Below are 20,081 nucleotides of genomic sequence, written 5' to 3'. Positions count from 1 at the left end.
CTGAGGTGGAAAACCGTAATTCTGGACTCAGGGGCAAACTGCATATTTATTATTATTTATTAACAATATTTATATATAATTTCTGATGTGAATATGTGAAGTTAAATGCATCTTTGCATTTAATCTGCAGGGTTTTTTTGTTTCTTTGTTTATCTGTTTTTTAAAAAAATAAAAATAAAAATTGCATCAGCTGGGAAGAGATTTTCCTTAGGAACAAAGCAGGGGAAGATAAGAGTTAATTCCCCCCTGCATACATTCTCTCATTCCCTTAATTATCAGTCCCATTCCAGCTGATGCAATTTGCATTTTTAAACAACACTCCTATATTTTAGATGCAAAGTTGCATTTCATTGTTACATATAGTTTGGCCTTCAGATGTCATGCCTGCTCACAGGTTCCTTCATACAAGCAAGCAAAAAAGCAATATTCTTGCACATAGGAAACAAACATGTACAGTTCAGCTATTTGTTAAGTTCCCTTTAGTTCAAGTCAGACCATTGCTCTGTCTACCCCAGTATTGTCCACTACGCTAACAAGCAGTGGTTCTAAGGTTGTGGCTGGTGCTACCCAAGATCCTTCTAACTGGAAATACCATGGTCTGACCCTGGGCTTTTCATATACGCCAAGCATATACTCCCCTGTGTAAGAAAGAGACCAGTGACATCCCTTTTCCCCATTTTTCCTCTCTGCAGATATTGACAGTGAAGCAAAAGACATTGTCTTCCTGATTGACAGCTCTACCAATGTCAGGGCGGACGGCCTTGCTCACATTCGAGATTTCATTATCCGGATTGTCCAGCAGTTGGATGTTAGACCAAGCAAAGTGAGAATTGGTGTTGTCCAGTTCAGCAATGATGCAACCTCTGAGTTCTTCTTAAAAACCCACCCAACCAAAGAAGCTGTGTTGCAAGCCATACGCCGCTTGCGGTACAAAGGAGGGGCTCCCTTGAATGTTGGGAAAGCTCTGGACTTCGTTGTAAAGAACCACTTTGTTAAATCTGCAGGAAGCAGACGAGAAGATGGAGTCCCACAGCATTTAGTTCTCTTGCTTGGAGGGAGATCCCAGGATGATGTTGGCAGGCCTTCCTTTGTGATACAGTCATCTGGGATTAAAAGCTTGGGTGTAGGAGCAAGGAATGTAGACAGTACAGAACTGGAAAGCATTACCAATGATCCCAGAACTGCATTTGTTGTGAAAGAGTTTACTGAGCTCCCGACAATAGAGAAGAGGTTCTTTGCGTCATTTGAGGCACCTCAAGAATCAACAGTCATACCTCCTGAGATTCCTACTGGTCAGTCTTTCATTTTAAAATAAAACTTTTGAGATGTAGCAGTGGGAGAATGTTGCATTTTTAGATGAAGTTAGAATTCATATTGGTAGGGATCTAAAGAGGAGATGTGTGCAGGAAAGAGAAAATTGCATGAAGACAGAGCTTTTCTTTGTTCTTTTACTGCAGCAGTTCCACAGCCAAAGCGACAACCCCCCCACCCCCTTTTAATATCGAATGGTAGTGGATTTGCTTATTTAGAAGTGGGACCGGATAAAAGAAAGAAAAAAGCCCAGGCTGTGTACATGGTTCCTTCCAATGTGCACAAGTATCTTCTTAGGGCCGATATGGCTTTCAAGTTGCAATCCTGTACACACTTAATCAGGAACAAATCCCATTGCATGTAGTGGGACTTGCTTCTGAGTAACAATGCATAGGATGGGACTGCTTGGCCATAATCTACACATCTGGAGATCTTGGCTATAAACCAGTTTAATCCTTCATTATATTTGAACTTTGTGGCCAGAAATCCATAAACTCTAGAATGTGGGGGTGAGCTGTTGCTTTGGTGTAATTAATTACAATGGATTGAATCATTTCTAAAAGAGCAATCTTTTAGAAGGTAGAATTATAATGGGTTGATTCATATATTGTGTAATACAAGTTAAAAGCCGTTCAAATGTTACAGGTGGGCAGAGAGGGGGGGAGCGATTTGCCTTTTCCCACCATCCTAATCATCCTCCCCACCTACATCTTCCCGACCCCAATATATCACTGAGGCTATTGCTAGGCCTGCTTTTCCAAACATTCTCCTCCTCCTCTTCTTCTTGATCATTGATAATAAAAAAGTTAAGGGTATAAACAATACACTAATAAAAGCAGATTATAAAGCACACTTATATTAACAGGATCAATAATGTAATCACACAATTAAAATGGTACAAAAAGAAAAGCGCTCAGCAAACTTGATTGGCTTGGCCAAATGCGTTTCGACACTGGGGCCGGATCTACACTACTGCTTTAAAGCACTTTATAACAGTTTTATAGCGCTTTAAAGCAGTTAAAGTGCTTTATAACATTTATAAAGCGCTTTAAAGCAGTAGTGTAGATCCGGCCAAAGTCTTCCTCAATGGCCAGTGCACTATAAAAATGCATAAAACAAACAGTTACAAAAGCCAGGATAAAGAGGCATAGAAGTGCTAATCTTTGCACTGAAAATTTTAAATAATCAAATATTCATTGGACCTACCCAGGCACTGCCCCAGCACCTTCACAGCCCCAGCTGACTCCGACGACAAGGAGAAGTAGAGCTGAGTATCATCAGCATACTGATGGCACCCAACCCCAAAACCCCTAATGACTTCACCCAACGGCTTCATATAGATGTTGAACAGCATGGGGGACAGAATAGAACCTTGTGGTACCCCACAGCTTAATTGCCATGGGGTGGAACAGGAATCCCCCAATACCACTCTCTGGGATCAGTCCCGCAAGTAGGAGCGGAACCACTGTAACACAGTGCCTCCTGTTCCCATTTTGCAGAGCCGACACAGTAAGATACCATGATCAATGGTATCAAAAGCCATTGAGTGATCCAGGGAGATCAACAGGGTAGCACTCCCCTGTCTTTCACCCGGAGTAGGTCGTCAGTCAGAGCCACCAAAGCTGTTTCAGTGCCATGCCCTGGCCTGAAACTAGACTGAAATGGGTCCAGATAATCCGTTTCTTCCAAGAACATCTGAAGTCGCCCAGCCACCACACTCTCAAGCACCTTGCCCAAAAAGGGGATATTAGCAATGGGGCGGTAGTTCTCACATACCTCTGGGTCCAGGGAGGGCCTCTTCAGGAGAGGGCGCACTACAGCCTCTTTCAAGGCAGCAGGGAGGCATTTACCATTCCCTGGACCCACCCAGCCAATCCACCTCTGCAAGATCGAATTAGCCAGGATGGGCAAGGGTCAAGCTTACATATAGATCCCAGGGCAAGGGAGGGATCATCCCTCCCTGATCCTGGGATCCCCTGTGCGTCATGTGGACGCACAGGGACGATCCCGGGGTTCACCCCAGGATTTCGCCCGGTCTAGCTAAGGCCTAAGTCTTCCCTGTTTTCTGATTGCTTCTTCCATCTTTTTTTTTACCGCATAAAAACTCTGCTCATTCATCCCTGTGTGCCTTTTTTAAGGGAGAATTAGCGTCCCCCCTCCCCCAGCACATGCTGTTGAATCTGAATATCAAATTTGGTAGTGGTGGTTCTGGGAGTGGTGCAATTCCTACTGGTTTCTGGAGGGAGGGGGAATTGGCTCCTGGAACAACAGAAGTTGTTCTCCCCTGTTTTATGGGTTTTGTGACACTACTTCTTTGCTTTTTAAGGAAGGGTTTAATGCCTCCTCCACTTTAAATCTTTTAGATGGTAAAAAACAAGCAGACATCGTCTTTTTGCTGGATGGCTCCATCAACTTTGGAAGAGAAAATTTCCAAGAAGTTGTTGACTTTGTATATGGCATAATTGATGCTATTTATGAAGTAGGTGATTCCATTAAAGTTGGCTTGGTGCAATACAACTCAGATATGAGGGATGAATTCTTTCTGAAGGATTTCTCTGACAAAGAACAGATCTTAGAGGCAGTGAAGAAAACAGTGTACCACGGAGGCAGAGTTGCCAATACTGGATCAGCCATCAAGCACGTCCAAGCAAAACATTTCGTAAAGGAGGCTGGCAGCAGGGCGGACCAGAAAATCCCTCAGATTGCTTTTATTATAACAGGAGGCAAGCCGGAGGATGATGGGCAGGCAGCTGTCTTATCGTTGGCACAGAAGGGTGTCAAGGTGTTTGCAGTTGGTGTGAAAAACATTGACCTTGGTGAGGTTTCCAAACTCTCCAGTGAAAGCACCATGGCGTTTAGGGCTCCAACAGTCCAGGGGCTCTCAGAGTTGAATGAGGCTGTGCTGGTTACACTGAATGATGTCATGAAAGAACAGTTGTGCCAAGGTGTAGGAGATGTCTCAAGAGGTAATGGCTGCCACTTTAACATAATTGAGGTTATTTCTATTACAGTGTTATTTTCCTGATTCCATTTTGAAGCTCCATATAGTGTAGTGATGTAGTTACAATATACAATTGTGTGTTTGCTTCTTCCTTTACTTCGATATTTTCTTTGATTCAATTTTAAAAAAGTATAGTTGCAACAATGCGTACACCTGGGGACTCATTTATAGCCTATTCTTTAGACTAATAATCTTCCTTAGGCCCTGAGGCCTAAAATACCTGCTTTATTTTAAATATTTACTAGTTTTTTAAAAATAAGTTGCTGTGAAAGGAATATAGGAATCTGTCATTAATATCCTTTCCTGTGGTCTCTGACTTAGGTCTGACAGACTGGGTAGAATATACACTGAAGGAATCAAGGCCCCCAACTTCAGTTTTTAGGATGTTTAAAGTTATTTAAGCCTGAAGAGAGTTAAGGATCTAGGTGATCAAGAATGAAATAAGACTTGGCATTTCTGCTTTCAAATGTTTAAAGTGTCTTACAGCTAATAATATTCTGGGGGAGGGCATGGCTGGCTGGGTACCCTGAGCAGGAGCACTTCTGTTAGGGAGTGAGGAGACACATCAATGGGTTGGTGCAAGTCCTACTTGCTCCTTCTGAAATCGAACGGAAGTGGCTGACTTCCTAGCAGCATGGAAGTGAAATAGGGCCAGCCACAAATAAGGCTGCACGTTTTTTACATCCTTTGTAGACTACCTAGCTATGCAGAAATGTATAACTTCAAAAATTAAAATAAGAAGTTTTTAAAGGTAAAAATCTATAATGGCCTGAGAAGGACTTGTTGGATTCCAGGCTGTACATAATGTTCAGATGTCAGTTGAGGGAGAAAAGAGGCAACTTTGATGGAGGTGACGGATTTGACTTGCTCAATCCCTTAACAGCTTCAATGTCTCTGTGTGTTCTTTTACATTTGTGTAAGTGCACGGGAGCCCAGTCCAGGACCACCACACACAGGTAGGTGTGGCTAAACCTTCCCACCCAGTCACTTTTTTCTTTAAATTCCACCTCCTTGCCCACCCCTCACGCACACATATCACATGTGGGCTTAAGAGGAAAAAAAATTTAAGAGCCTTGCTAGACAGGGCTTTAGCCCAGTGCGAGCCCCGGGCTCACCCCTGTGTGTCCAGATGACGCACAGGGTATCCCGGGCTCAGGCAGGGGTGAACACTCCCTGTGTTCACCCGGCACCACTTCAGGCCCAGTTTTTCCTGTGGTCTTGGGCTGAGCCCGAGACCACAGGCGTGTAGCCAGGTCCTCCGCTTTTCCCAGCTACCGGATTTACTCCTGAGTGGTTGGGAAAAGCGGAGGATGGGCTGCAGCGCTCCATAGGAGCGCTGCGGGCATCAGGGCTACAGTGGGCACATGCGGGCGGGGTGGGGGGGATTGAGCACTGCGGGTGGGGTGGGCGGGCGGGAAATTGGACTTTGCGAGCGGGGTGGGTGGGTAGCCGATCGGACATTGTGGGCGGGGCGGGCAGGCGGGGGATTGGACATTGCGGGGTGGGTGGGTGGGCGGGGGAAGGAGAATGGGGCCAGGGGGGAGATCACAGATTGGGGGGGAAGGAGAATTTTTTAAAAACACACACACCACTTACCGTTCCTGTCTCCTGCGCTGCTGCTGCAGCTTTAAAAATAAAAATAAATGGCGTCCGCAACGGTTCTCCTCCAGAGTTCGTCGCGGCTCACGTGTGAATAAGGGCGAGATCTTGCATTATTCATAACATGAGTTCTCCCCTCCTCTCCCCCGCATTTTTGACCAGGTCTAGCAAGGCTCTAAATTGGTGCCAATGGAAGGTGTTTTTCATTCTTAAGCCTCTGCACATGAAAGGAATTTAATGAAAAAAAATGTGTCTGGCGTGACAGCCAATGTGTGAGAGGTATCCCGCAATATACAAGATGCTTCCACTTGTGTTTTAGCAGTTATTGCCATGCTAGAATATTATAATAGTGATAGAAGTAATTCCACATGCTCGTTTCCATATCCAAGATGGTAGCACCCATTAGGCCATAGGTACTGCTGTCCTTGAATGAGACAGGAGCACATACAATAATGCATTAAAATGTTCCCTCCTATGCATTAGGATAACCAGAAGAGGCACTAGGTGTAGTTCCTTCAGACATGGAAGGCATGAATGAGGGTGATTTGATCTCAAGCTCTCTCACTGGTGTCACTCTCTCTTTGGAACTGCTTTCCCCAAAAATTGCACCTGATCAACACCTTTACAGACTTTCATAGGTTAAACTGGCCAGTGGTGACCAAGTGTTAATAGCAATGTCACTTCCTGATCCATAAATTGAACCGCAGGTCTGTTTTGAAAACTTGTCTGCTTTTATGTATTTCTATTTAGAAAGTTTTAACTTAAATTTTACTGATGATGATGATAATGATGCATATTTTGTTAGTCAAATAAGAATTTGAGAACCTGAGAAGAGTTGACCTAAGGTGGGATCAGAGCCAGGTAGGTCCACCTAGACCAGCTTTCTGTTCCTCTTGGTAGCCAACTGGAGGATGCCGGGGAGCCCACAAGCAAAATATGAAAACCCATCTCTTCCCTCTTGTTTGTCTCCAGCCTCATATGTTCAGAGGGGTACTACATCTGAACATGGAGGCTCCATTTGGCTAGTATGGCTCTTATTCTGTACAGGCAGTGGGTGCCCATGGATTTGGCCCATGGATTCGGCACTTAAACAACATAAAAATTAAAAAATAATATCACATATCCCAGTTTTAAAGGGGGCATTAACTGAGATGTTATTGGCAGCTCTGTGCTGGTTTAGGTATGGGAGAAAGGGAGGCGTCAGAAGGGTCAAAACCTGTAGAAAGGAACATCTTTAGTGGAAAGATGTCCATGCTGTAACTCACCAGCTTGAACCAAGTTGAGGTGATGAACCTATGGGCTATCGTTGACCAACCAGAGAATGCACCAAGTCCACAACAATGGTTGATATGTATTTTTTTTTCTGTTTGGTAGAATTTCATAAACATGTATATAGCTATTATACTATTTTCCCCTACCCTGTGTACAATGCAGTTGCACTTTTATCCACTCTAGATTGCAATCTGGATATTATACTTGGATTTGATGTCTCAGATGTTGGACCAGGGCAAAATATATTCAATGTACAAAGAGTGCTACAGTCACAGGTTGAAGATATTCTGAACAGGATTACTCAAATGCCGAAAATCAGCTGCACTCGCAACCAGGCACCAACTGTGCGTGTGGCTCTTCTGGCACAGACTCCCTCCGGAGTTGTGGAAGCATTTGACTTTTCTGAGTATGAGCCAGAGTTGTTTGAAAAGTTCCAAGCCTTGCGGAATGGTGGTCCATATGTCCTAACTGCAGAGACTCTCAAATCGTATCAGAATAAATTTAGAACAGCTCCCGGTGGAAGTGTGAAGGTGAGTTTGTATTCCATTCTTATTTTTGGAAAAGAAAATCCACAGATTCTGTGATGCTATAAAAATGGATTTTTTTAAAAAAAAAATCAGTTTAAAGCCAGCAAATAATCTGGAAGGTTGAACTACTGAAACGCTATAATGTCAAACACAGCTTAATGTGCTCCGACAAAGGGTCTCCCAAGTGTTTCATTGGATTCTAGCTTACTTACAAGGGTATTCTTTAATTGCTACAGGCAAATTCAGAAGAAGAAAATCCAGATCTGATGGTCTTGATCTTCATCTCCTGCTGCACCCAGATATTGTTTTATATGCACAAACCAATTGACTGATGCTTGTTTGAATGAATGAATGAATGAATGAATGAGTGAGTGAGTGAATGAGCTTTACTTTGCTCTGTTCCCAAAGCCTGATTGTTAGCTGGCAAATATACTCTGGGTAAAATCCAATCGACCAACTAAATCCTTGGAGTTGAAGATTTTTTTAAAAAGCTTATAGGAATGATTCTGGGTGTGGGGGGTATATGAACACAGGAGTTGTCTTGATGCTAAAGCCAGACTTTTTAAAGCAGACTTCCCAACCTGGAGCTCTCCCATCAGCCTAAGCCAGAAAGGCCATTAGCCAGGAATGCTGGGAGTTGTAGTTTAAAATATCTGGAAGACACTGAGGCCTTAACTAGACCTAAGGTTTATCCCAGGATCATCCCGGGGTCGTCTCTGCCTGCTCCTGGGATATCCTGTGTGTCATTTATATGAACAGGGATGACCCCGGGACGATCCCAGGATAAACCTAAGGTCTAGCTAAGGCCTAAGTGAGTGAAGGATATGTTAAAGTGTTGGACACAGTTAGGGAAGGTCCATTTGAGCTCCAGTTCAGGCAGCAAAACGTCTTGGGCTGGGCACCACTTAAATTCTGTTTGCTTGCATGGAGTCGTTGATGCAATTTTCATGGAAATAGCCAACTTGCCTTGCCCAACAATTTGTAGATCTGGCTCTGAGGTTTTGTAGCTCTTATGCCCAAAAGAACCATTTGGAATCCATCTAAGCATCCATTCGCTCTAAATAACTATATTTCCTTTGCAGCCCACCTCTACTGGACATAGCTTGCTCACTCTGGACCTTCAGAACCTACAAGTCCCTTTAGTGCCACATTCCTGAGTATCCCTATAGCCACTACCCTGCCCTAAGAAATCTAGCCCAATACAAGTCTTACCCTACCTTTTCCAGACAACCATTTCCCCTTCCAACTTGGTAGCCACTGTACAAATGTGATGCCGATTCTGGAGAAATTGTCAGTCTGTTTGCTGTTCCCTTCTTCTACATCTTCCTACTCTCTTCTCTTGAAAAGAGCCGCAGAGTATAGGTGGCAGCAGATGCACTTCTGACACAGGGTAGATGTAGGATGAGGCCCTCTGAAAGTATTGCAATCTAGCCCAATTCCTTAGTCCCATCACAACAATTTACCAGCCTGACATTACAGTGATGCTGACATATTATTGTGTTTCACAATTGGTCTCCAATAAATTAAAGGTTTCCTTCCTCAGGTAGTGATACACTTAACGGATGGCATTGATGGAGCCAAGGGGCAGCTGAAAGCTGCGTCTGCTGATCTGCAGAGAGAAGGTGTTGTATTACAGTATATTTTCATGCTGACATATAAATTAATTGTAATTTGCATTTCTAATTTGCTTGTAATTTGCATACATATTTGCAGCCCTTTATTTTAGATTAATTAATCCAGAGAAATCACTGTGCATTTTCTGTACTCACAACCGCTAATGCAGTGCCATTATGTGGCATTTTTACACTTGACCCTTCCTCTCATTATGTTAATGGCACATGGAAATGGAAGTTGCATGCAGAAAAAAAGTTGTGTGTATGTGTGCATGCCTAAACATACACATTGCCTGTTAAGGTCAGCCTAGATTAGACTACTCGGCACATAAAGATTAACTGAAGTAGTAGAGAAATATTATCTTTATAGCATTTTAACCACCATGATGGTGTATATAAAGGGTTACATAAAGGATTTCATTATCTCTTCTTCAAAGGGACACCTGTGGTCATAATTAGGGCTGTTCCAGAGAATTTGAAAGAAAGAACCCTCTGGATTTCTTACGTAGCACTACGTTTGTGCTAAAGCCCCATCCAGCGTCATAAGCAAAATTTCCTGTTCCTATATAACGGATGGGATGAGGACCTTTTTGGCAACGGAATGGTCTTATTGTTCTATCACCTTTCTGACCCAAGGAAGATGTACATTTAGCTTTCAGGACTTCCCCAAATTTGACACTGCTATTCACAAATCAAAACATATGCACAAAAGTGCATATATTAGGGGAAAGTGCCTACAAAATTGCACTTATTAATGAAAATAATACCAAAATGCTTGCAAAATAGCACATATTAGGAAGAAGTGTGTACAAAAATGTGTATATTTGGATGCACATGAAGAATTTTTGTGCAGACTTTTTTTATTTTTTTTAAATTCAAAGTAGATGCAAAAACAGGATACAATGAACTTAAGGTTGGAAAAAATAGAAACTAAGACCATCGCTAGACAGGACTTTATCCCGGGGCGATCCCCAGGATCATCCCTGCGCATTCACATGACGCACAGGGGATCCCGGGATCAGGGAGAGATGATCCCTCCCTTGCCCCGGGATATGGCCCTACACTTTAGGCCTGCTTTTTCCATGGTCTCGAGACCGCGGAACGTGTGGGCGGGCATTGTGGTTTGTCCCAGCTCCTCATGGTCACCCGCAAGGAGCTGAGACCCGCCCATCAGGGGTGGGGTGGGGTGGACCAGGGGAAAAAAACAAAAACATTAACCTTTTGCACACAAACGCTCGTGCGCTCCTTCCTCTTTAAAAACCAAAACAAAATGGCAAGTGCAACGTGCTCTCATTCTGAGGTCATCACGTGCCACGTGTAAACAGGGGGGTGGGGGTGGTCTTGTGATAAAAATATTGCAAGATCTTCACCTCTCCGTCACGCTAGACCAGTAGGTCTAGCTGAGGCCTTAGAGAAACCAAGGGATCCATGCAGAACCATTTGGAGAAAGCCTTTTGGAGATGGTGAACAATAATTAAGGCTGGTGGCTTTTTCTTCTCATTCTTTAGGTGTTAAAGCTTTCATTCTTGTTGGACTGGAACGAGCAGCAAATTTTGAGGAGTTGATGCAGCTGGAATTTGGACGTGGCTTTTCTTATAATCGGCCTCTCCAAGTGAATCTGCTGGATTTAGATTTTGAATTGGCAGAACAACTGGTAAATAACTGGGATCTGTAACATGTCTGATTATTTTTAGTTTTACACTTCTAGTGATATTTATGTTTGAACATCAATTACACAGCCATTATTTCTTTGAAGAAATCTAGCTCTTCTGTGGGTGTCCCCAAATGCCTTACTTTGTAAGGTGTTTCTAGCCATCCAACATAAGCTTTCTGGATGAAAAATGTTCCATGGTACCAATGTTCCTTGGTATCAAAACCTGACTTGGAAGTTATTACATTATTGCCCATCTAAGCAAAATGCAGGGCAGCTGGAGCATAGAGGAGAAGCTCTCTCCTGTGCTCCAGCCGCCCTGCAATTGGCAGCCTCCAATTCGGATAGCCACTACACCTTCAGTTTTTACTGGGATTGGGGCAAAATTTCAGCTTATTTTAACTCTATATATTAGAGTTAAATGACCTCCAAGAGGTTGTTTCCTTTTTAAGATTAGTTTTCTTTTATATTACTTCTGGACATCTAAATGTAGGTCAGCTGATGATTGTTCTCCAACATATGTAACCTCTCTAGCACTCTTTGCTTCTTTCCTGGGGGTAATGAACATCAGCGATTTAGTGCAGAGGGAGAGCAACTTGAGGTCAGTTGCAACACCTGACATTGCAGCCCATCCTCAGGCAACCAACAACATTCCCCTTGAAAAACCACATTTTCTGGAAGTCCTTTTAGGCCTTTGCTAGACCTACCTGAAAATCTGGCACTGACGAGGGCAGAGCCCGCGATGCAAATATCACGGGATCTCACCCTAGGCTACACGCGAGGTGTGATGAGCTAAAGGAAAGCCCCATCGCGCCCGCCATTTTTTTTTTTTAAAAAAAGAAGTGGATGCACACGAACGCTCATGCCCACAGGTAAGTTTTTTCTTTTTTAAAAAAGGTTGCCCCGCTCCCCCTGTCCCCAATCTCCCCACCCTGCCCCCGATCTCCGCTCATCCCCATTCTCCCCCGTCCCCGATCTCCCCCCTGCCCTCGATGGGCGCAGCGGTCCTGGGAAGTGCTGCGCCCCGTGCACAGTTACTGGCTATGTGCGAGTAATCATGCAAAGCCGGGGAGAAGCCGCTTCAACAGGCCACATGCTCGCGGTCTCATCCGAGACCGCGGGAAAAACCGGGCCCAAAGTGGTGCCCATTATTCCGGGGCCAGGGAGGGTTGATCCCTGCCTGAGCCCAGGATCCCATGTGCATCATCTGGACACACAGGGGCGATCTCAGGTATCAGCCCGGGATAACCCCTCGTCTAGCTAAGGCCAGAGTCCATATTTTTCACTTAAAGCAGCTCCCAGGCAATTGCATGGCATTAAATCCTGGGCGTGCCTCTGTGACCTGGTTGTAACCTGTCAGCAACGTGGACAAGAGATGGGGCTGCTCTTCCTGTGCCCTCATTCACCATTCTTCCCTATAGGCACTACTGTCACCAGTCAGAGTAACTAGTCCCAATGTCCCATTCAGTGCTATTCCTAGCCTCCGTAGATGTGCAGTTGTAGCTTTCCCCAGGGAGATTAGCTAGCTCTTATTTCCTATTCATAAAAGCATTACTGCACTATATTTAGCCTCCGCAATTGCACAATTGTAGCTTTCACCAAGTGGAGCTGGCCTTTTGAATTCATAAAGCCTCCAGAATTGTGAAGTAGTTGCTTTCACAGTGAGCATCCAGCCTGCAGCTCCCATTCATAGGAGTGCAGTGGCAGTGAAGAACTTGGACAGGGGCAGGAAGCAAGCCTCTCCCACTTGATGAGCAGCACCTCTGGGCTTGGCGACATTCAGCTCTCCTCCCTGTCTCCGCCCACTCACCCCTGAAGTTTCAGGACCTTTTCTTCCTTCGTGTGCCGCTGATGAACCAAAGTGGTTTCAAGAAAATCCAGATAGAAACAGGAAATGCTTCTGATTCCATTGCCATGTAGAATACCCTCTATTCTTTTTAGCTGTTCTGAATTTAGGATATGCTGCCATCAAGGAGTTTTAATAACATACTCCTCTAAGTTGATCAAATGAAATTTAGACAATTCAAACATGAAATGTCTGCCTTCATTTTCTTCTATATATTTTCATTGTGAAATAAAGGGTGGGTGTTTAAACACAAAGGGTGGATTTATAAACCATCCAGAAAGCTTCAGCTACAAGGCAGTACAGAAATGAAATGAATGAATAAATAGGATCATAGAATTCTATGATCATCATCATCATCTTCCCCAATCAACTAAAAAAATGGCAGATTTTGGCTGTGAGATGCATGATCGTTCTGACAGAAAAATAACTTGTGTCTGCTTTTTTAAAGAGATTTATCTGCTTTCAGATTTACTAATGACTTTTATTCCTTTCCTTACAGGACAACATTGCAGAAAAGGCATGCTGTGGGGTCCCCTGCAAATGTTCTGGACAGCGGGGAGACAGAGGATTGCCAGGTTCATTTGGACCAAAGGTGAGTTTTGGAAATTTGGCTTCAGAAGACCAGGCTCTAAGGGACCATACTTCAAGGGAGTATGAACCTCTGATTCTGCATGCCCAAGTGGACATCATACTTGTGTTTCTCAAATATCAGATGCCAAGCCATGGACCAAGGCCATAGCTAGACCTAAGGTTTATGCCTGGATCATCCAGGGGTCAAACCTGTTCATCTAGGTGACACACAGGGGATCCAGTGCTCAGGCAGGGGCGAACCCTGGATGATCCCAGGATAAACCTTAGGTCTAGCTGTGGCCTAAGTCACTTCTGAAATAGCACTGGTATGGGTGAGGTGAACCTTTGTTCAAAGGCGAAAGGTCCAAAATAGTTCTTGTCTTTGGCACAACTGAGCTAGCTCTTTGGATCCCAGTTTTTGTTTTACAAAGACTAATATAATGTAGTCATCTAGTCTCATCAGGAATCATTTAGCACCGCTTATTTTAGAGATACAGGGATAGAACTTCAGTTACAAGAGATAAGCTGAGCGCTTGGCAGCAAATCTTTAAAACTAGTGAAGGAAGGTATCATTTATGCATGAAAGATATACATATAAAATCAAGGTTTGATGAAAGTTTGTTTAGTGCAATTAGTTTACTATTTATAGAAATAGTAAAGTAGTAGCTTGTTATGTATGTATCTTTTTTTGTAAAAATTCAAAAGGTTTTGAATGCAGATTAAAGTAGAGAACACAGGATATTAGAAGGGAGTCTCATGTGTATGTGTATAAATAGAAATACAAACCATGTGTGTGTGTTGTGTTTTAAAGGGAGTTCCAGGGGAAAATGGCTACAGAGGCTATCCAGGAGATGAAGGTGGACCAGTGAGTAATCTTAACCTTTTTCAAGTAGTCATACTACCTTTCTCATGTGTTAAGAGGAAAAATGAAGAAGGAAATGAAGGAAATGAGTCTTTACCTTTAGGAGTGTCAGTTCCTGCCTCTTACGTTGTTGTGGTGCAACTGAAAGGAGGCTGAAGGAGGAGGCTATGAATAGAAAACAAAGCAAAAGCAACTTATTGTGAATAGATGCACATTAGATATCCCATTAGGCTAATTTGGGAGGCATGTGGATGAGTGCCATTCTATAAACCTCCTAACCACCACCCCCAACTTCACATAGTAAAAATGTCTGTTTCAGAGGCATTAGAATCATCTGAAAAAAATTGATATTGTACTGGAGGATTACAGGCATATCCACTGTTGTAGCTGATACATACATAAGCTCCATCACACCTTGGAAGAAACACTGGCTAACGCTGGCTACCGTCACTTCTCCATGGACACTCAGTTACTTCCTGTATTCAAACAGGAAGTAAACAAGGTGCACAAGGGCCATTCAGTCCCTCCTTGCGAACACGCTGCTTCTCCCACACACAGCAGGAGAGAGCAGCAACTTCGGTTTAAAACATATTTCAGAGTTTTTCTGTTTTTTCTTGCGGTGCAAGGAAGACCAGAAGGGGTGGAAGGCACGAGAGAGGCAGATGATGTCATGTGAGAACTACCTCTGAGGAATCTGTGAGTGCCCAGTAATGAGCGTGCAATAAAACGTTCGGCGGATGGAGCTCAATATCCAAGGCAGTATCCTAGCTATTCAACGTTAGCTTTCTTTCTTTCCTTCTTCACCTATTTTCCTCCATGCCATCACTCTGAAATCCATCTAGGATCAAATAGTCATAAATGCTAACTGTTCCATTCTTCCTTCCTTGTAATAGGGTGATCGTGGACCACCAGGGATCAATGGAACTCAGGGATTCCAAGGATGTCCTGGAGAAAGAGGAACTAAGGTACTTAAACAAGTCAGCAAACACGTTGTACCAAATAGGACCACTAACACACTTGTCAGTAGACCTACAGTCCTTTTTATACCAGCTGAAGATAATCTCTTTGTATTTTATGGTAAGTTAGTGAACAAACATATCCACAATGGAGTCCTGTAAGAAGAGAATACTAGATCATGGTTTATCATGATCTAATACTACAGGAAGTATGGCATCTAAAAGATGCTTAAGTTTAGCAGAGTAATTCAGTGTCTTAGAAATGTAAAATATGGTGAAAGAATATATTTTTGTGCATTATTTGATTGAAATATTCAAAGCTGTTCTTACTCCATTTCATAAAGGAACGCCTGCAATAACTAGGGATGGGAGAGAAATTTCTGTGGTTCGTATTTTAATTTAACATAATTTGCACTTCCTGAGTTAATATACAAACGGAAAACCTTCAGTTTTCGCACTTCTCCAAATTTTGCAGTGCAGTTCTCTGAGCAAAAATTGAGCACAAAAATGCATATATATTATGAATTTTATATGCATTTCGCCCATTGAATATGGCTCTCCCACAGTATGCTTTTTGACATATTTAAGGGAAATGCATACAAAAATGCATAGATTAGGAGGACGGCATACAGCATGTATCCAAATTCAAAATGTGTACAATAGGGGCAATGCATACAATGGAACAAATCCATACAATAGGGGAAATGAGTATAAAAATGCATATGAGTTTTCATGCAAATTTTTTACTAAAAAAACAATTGCCAAATGATGCAGAAATGAGATGAAATAAAATTGTGCTTCAAAATGCTCAAAAGTTGTAGAAATCAAAATAGACAGATTCATTCATGCCTAGCAATGTCAGGAAGTTACCTTGAAAACAATATCCTGACTTCTCCCACACACACCCCAAACTCAGTAAATAAGTAATAGTAAATAAGGTTTCAATCCTGTAGTCGCTTATCTGGTAGTAAGCCCCATTGAACTTCTGGGTATGTCTGGACTTATAATCTTAGTAACTCCCTCCATACCAAACAATCTACTCACCCCACAGTCCTATTAATGTTTACTTAGATCTCAGTGGGACTCTCTCTGTAGTAAGTATGCATCAGATTTCAGATCTTGCAAATACTTCAAAAGATAACAAAGTTGAGGCTTCCCTGCTCCATATGTCAACACCTCAACATTCTTGGTGCATTTTTCTAGTTACTTTGGGACCAGTCCAATTCTTCTTGAAGTCAGTAGGAAAACTAAGAATTCAAAAGGTCCTGCTGTATCTTCGACTATGGTGGCCATATGATTATCATTTGACTGCTCCCTCCCTTATATAGCTCTGGATTTCTGAGAAATAAGGTTTTGGTTGCCTGAACAATCTTTCTTCTCTCTTCTCTCTCTAGGGGAGCCGTGGATTCCCAGGGGAAAAGGTATGTAAATATTTAGAGGAGAAAAAAATCCATGTGCACGTCCCTGTCCTATTTATTTATTTATTCTGTATTGCCAGGTTTGTGAATGTTTAATATTTTGAGCTATAATAGTTATTTCCTTTTTGCTTCTGTAGGGTGAATTAGGAGAGATTGGCCTTGATGGAATAGATGGAGAAGAGGTAAGTCACATGAGTTATATTTGATCTTTCTAAGAAAATACAGATTTTCTTGTAAGAAATAATTTGTTTTATGCAGCAAGCCTTGATTAATTACGTTAAAATATTGTGGTTACTTTTGCCAGGGTAACAGAGGCCTTCCAGGTTCTTCTGGAGAGAGGGGAAGCCCTGGCAGACGAGTAAGTTTTACATCACGTATTATTTCACAAATGCAGTAGGAAAATGCTGGTGATAGCATGCCAATGAACAAGGCATTATGCCCATGGTCCCAGAGCTGCAGGGGCCTTCTTTGGGTCCAGTATGATCATAAAATCATAGAATAGCAGAGTTGGAAGGGGCCTACAAGGCCCTCGAGTCCAACCCCCTGCTCAATGCAGGAATCCACCCTAAAGCATCCCTGACAGATGGTTGTCCAGCTGCCTCTTGAAGGCCTCTAGTGTGGGAGAGCCCACAACCTCCCTAGGTAACTGATTCCATTGTCGCACTGCTCTAACAGTCAGGAGGTTTTTCCTGATGTCCAGCTGGAATCTGGCTTCCTTTAACTTGAGCCTATTATTCCGTGTCCTGCACTCTGGGAGGATCGAGAAGAGATCCTGGCCCTCCTCTGTGTGACAACCTTTTAAGTATTTGAAGAGTGCTATCATGTCTCCCCTCAATCTTCTCTTCTCCAGGCTAAACATGCCCAGTTCTTTCAGTCTCTCTTCATAGGGCTTTGTTTCCAGACCCCTGATCATCCTGGTTGCCCTCCTCTGATGTCTGGCCTTGCATCAGAAATTATATTTACACAAATATTGTTGCTTATTGCTACCTCCACGGGGCATTGCTTGAATTACAGAAGCCCTGACATAGATGCAAGATTGCAGCCCACTGAGCTAAGCAGCGCATCATGAGACAGAAGCCTGATCCAATATCTCCTTCATGGATATTTCCTTGGTAGGGAACATAAAAAGAACTGCACTTGATCAGAACAAAGGCCAGCCAGAAGCCTATAGGAAATCCACAAGCAGGCATGAATGCAATAGTAGCTCCCTCCAATATGTTACTGGTTATGAGTTCCCAAGCAACTAGTAACCAGTAGCATATTGCTCTAACTGGCTATCATGACTCGAAGACACTGATAGTCTCATCCTCCATGAGAAATCAGAAGTTGTCAAGCCACAGGCATAATGTGAAAAGTCAAAAGTGACACATGAACTACAGAATGTCATGGTTGGGTGCAATGCTTTTCAAATCTATGATGTCATGGAAATATCTTTATAGGGCGGCAAAGGAGTCAAAGGAGAAAGAGGAGAGCGGGGTGACCATGGACTGCGAGGAGATCCGGTAAATATGCTGAAAGAATATGAGGGATCTATACTTCAGGCTACAGACTGCTGCAGGGTTCACATTAACAACAGGAGTCATTTCTGTAGAAAGCCAAAGACTGTTTCTCCCCCCACCCCCCACTCCCTCTAACTCCTCCTACCAGGCAATGGTCTGTCTTGGCCACTTGCAAAATTAAAAATTTCACGTATCAAACTAAATAAAAACCAATTTCACAACCAAAGACCAATGACTACAGACTAAAAAAATATACAGAATTTTTGCTGGGACGGAGAATGAAGTCTAAAAGTATTTTAACAGCAATAATAAAACCCAATTGAAGTGGATCAAGATACAGATGAAAGCATGCCTTCCCCATCCATACCATATGAGAGACTAAGTTTTCATGACTAGAGTAGATATGAATTTCCTTCTTGTGGGTTAAATCTAACATTGCACAAGCCTACAGGGCTACTTCATGCACCACTGAGACAACTTCCTATTTTTATGAGATTTTAACTTTTCTCGGGTTCTCACCTCTTATGGTGATACATACAGATGCCTTTCTTAGCCTTCTTCCAGATCTGAGAGAGAAGCATTTGTCTGTTGCACATTGGGAAGTCCGATATGACACAGTTTGAGAGTCTCTGTTGCAAAATGCTTTGTTTAATTCATTTAGTAGCACATATGGTAGAATTATAGCATTTTATCCTTCTTTCAAGAACCTCAGGGCAGCATACATGGTTCTCCTTATATTACTCTCATAACTCCCCTGCAAGGTAGTCTAAGCTGAGAGATGGAGAGTGACCCAACATTACCCAGTGAGCTTCATGGCTACATTGGGATTTGATCCAGTAGCATTTCTCCGTTTACATGCATCACTCTACTATGCCACAATGAACAGAGCCAGCCAAAGACATTTTGCTGCCAGAGGCAAAGGACAAGAGGGAGCCCTCCCTATTCCAAGTATATAAGACACTTGGAGTGTTGGTTGTCTCCTCCTTGGTGATGGGATAGTGTCCACCACCACACCTGAGCTAGTTTAGAGGACTCAGGACAGCCTGTGTAGCATATACAGCTCTGTCCCAATAGAGGGGAAGGGGCAGGGGTTGAGGAACAGGTCGGCTGCAGCTGGATTGGCTGCTGCTGTTCCGCCCCTGCCCCTCCCCCCCAATCTGCCTCACTCCACCTAATGGTAGGGTTGGCCCTGATAATGAACACTTTACAACAGATGCCTACCTAACTACTCCACTTGCTTTTGTTCTGCTTCGGCTGCTTCCAGGGTACACCAGGAACAGATAACACTCAGAGAGGACCCAAAGGCCAAAAGGGTGAACTTGGACCAACGGTAAAGCATATTTCATTGGATAATTCAAGCAAAATGTTTAGTGTCCTGTATTGGCTTCTGTTTGCCTTTTAGTTCATAATAATTGATCAGTGTGTTTTGTCTCTTACAGGGAGAACCCGGAGGAGATGGGCCAGCAGGTGGCCCAGGAGGGCCTGGAAGGAATGTGAGTCCTATCAATTCCCCACTTCCCCCACCCCCGCTGCTGCATTTGCTGCCAAGGGTTGGTTCCCAGCGGAATTAACTTAACAAAGCCCAATCAAAAAAGTATCATGAATTGTAGAACATCTATTTTGTTTTATTTCTATACAACCCTCAGGAGTGCTTTCAATGCATTAGAGGATTCATATTAACTTTAGAATTTAATGGTTGCTGTTACTGCTATTGTTTTTGTTGTTGCTATTATTATTATTATTATTTCTCTATGACAGTCTTTTGCAATTTACAAGGAAAGTACATAACAAAGGGGGCTCTATCATACCAGGGAAACACAAAAAGGTCTGTAAACCACAGGTAAAACCCGAGTTGTTGCTCTGCATAACTATTTCTGGTTATGTTTTATTGATTCACAGGGAGGACTTGGCAGAAGAGGACCTCCAGGAGTCAAAGTAAGTGATAACTATGTTCAT

The 20,081-nt window shown here is 43.0% G+C and overlaps 1 protein-coding gene across 2 annotated transcripts in view; it reads left to right on the top strand.

The window, feature by feature from the left end:
• The window catches only part of COL6A3 (collagen type VI alpha 3 chain), a 137,431-nt gene that overhangs the window by 72,460 nt on the left and 44,890 nt on the right, over window positions 1–20,081 (top strand). For both annotated transcript variants that reach the window (XM_063116061.1, XM_063116060.1), the window contains 15 exons: window positions 693–1,292; window positions 3,675–4,277; window positions 7,367–7,713; window positions 9,254–9,332; window positions 10,832–10,977; window positions 13,320–13,412; window positions 14,202–14,255; window positions 15,146–15,217; window positions 16,603–16,629; window positions 16,764–16,808; window positions 16,931–16,984; window positions 18,066–18,128; window positions 19,390–19,455; window positions 19,565–19,618; window positions 20,025–20,060. In XM_063116061.1, coding sequence (XP_062972131.1) covers window positions 693–1,292; window positions 3,675–4,277; window positions 7,367–7,713; window positions 9,254–9,332; window positions 10,832–10,977; window positions 13,320–13,412; window positions 14,202–14,255; window positions 15,146–15,217; window positions 16,603–16,629; window positions 16,764–16,808; window positions 16,931–16,984; window positions 18,066–18,128; window positions 19,390–19,455; window positions 19,565–19,618; window positions 20,025–20,060 — 2,339 coding nt within the window. The remainder of the gene's footprint in view (window positions 1–692; window positions 1,293–3,674; window positions 4,278–7,366; window positions 7,714–9,253; window positions 9,333–10,831; window positions 10,978–13,319; window positions 13,413–14,201; window positions 14,256–15,145; window positions 15,218–16,602; window positions 16,630–16,763; window positions 16,809–16,930; window positions 16,985–18,065; window positions 18,129–19,389; window positions 19,456–19,564; window positions 19,619–20,024; window positions 20,061–20,081) is intronic.

Source organism: Elgaria multicarinata, chromosome 2 (assembly GCF_023053635.1).
Source record: "Elgaria multicarinata webbii isolate HBS135686 ecotype San Diego chromosome 2, rElgMul1.1.pri, whole genome shotgun sequence".
Classification (NCBI taxonomy): Eukaryota; Metazoa; Chordata; class Lepidosauria; order Squamata; family Anguidae; genus Elgaria; species Elgaria multicarinata.
Note: the sequence above shows the minus strand (reverse complement) of the source record. Positions and strands in the feature narration are given on the sequence as shown.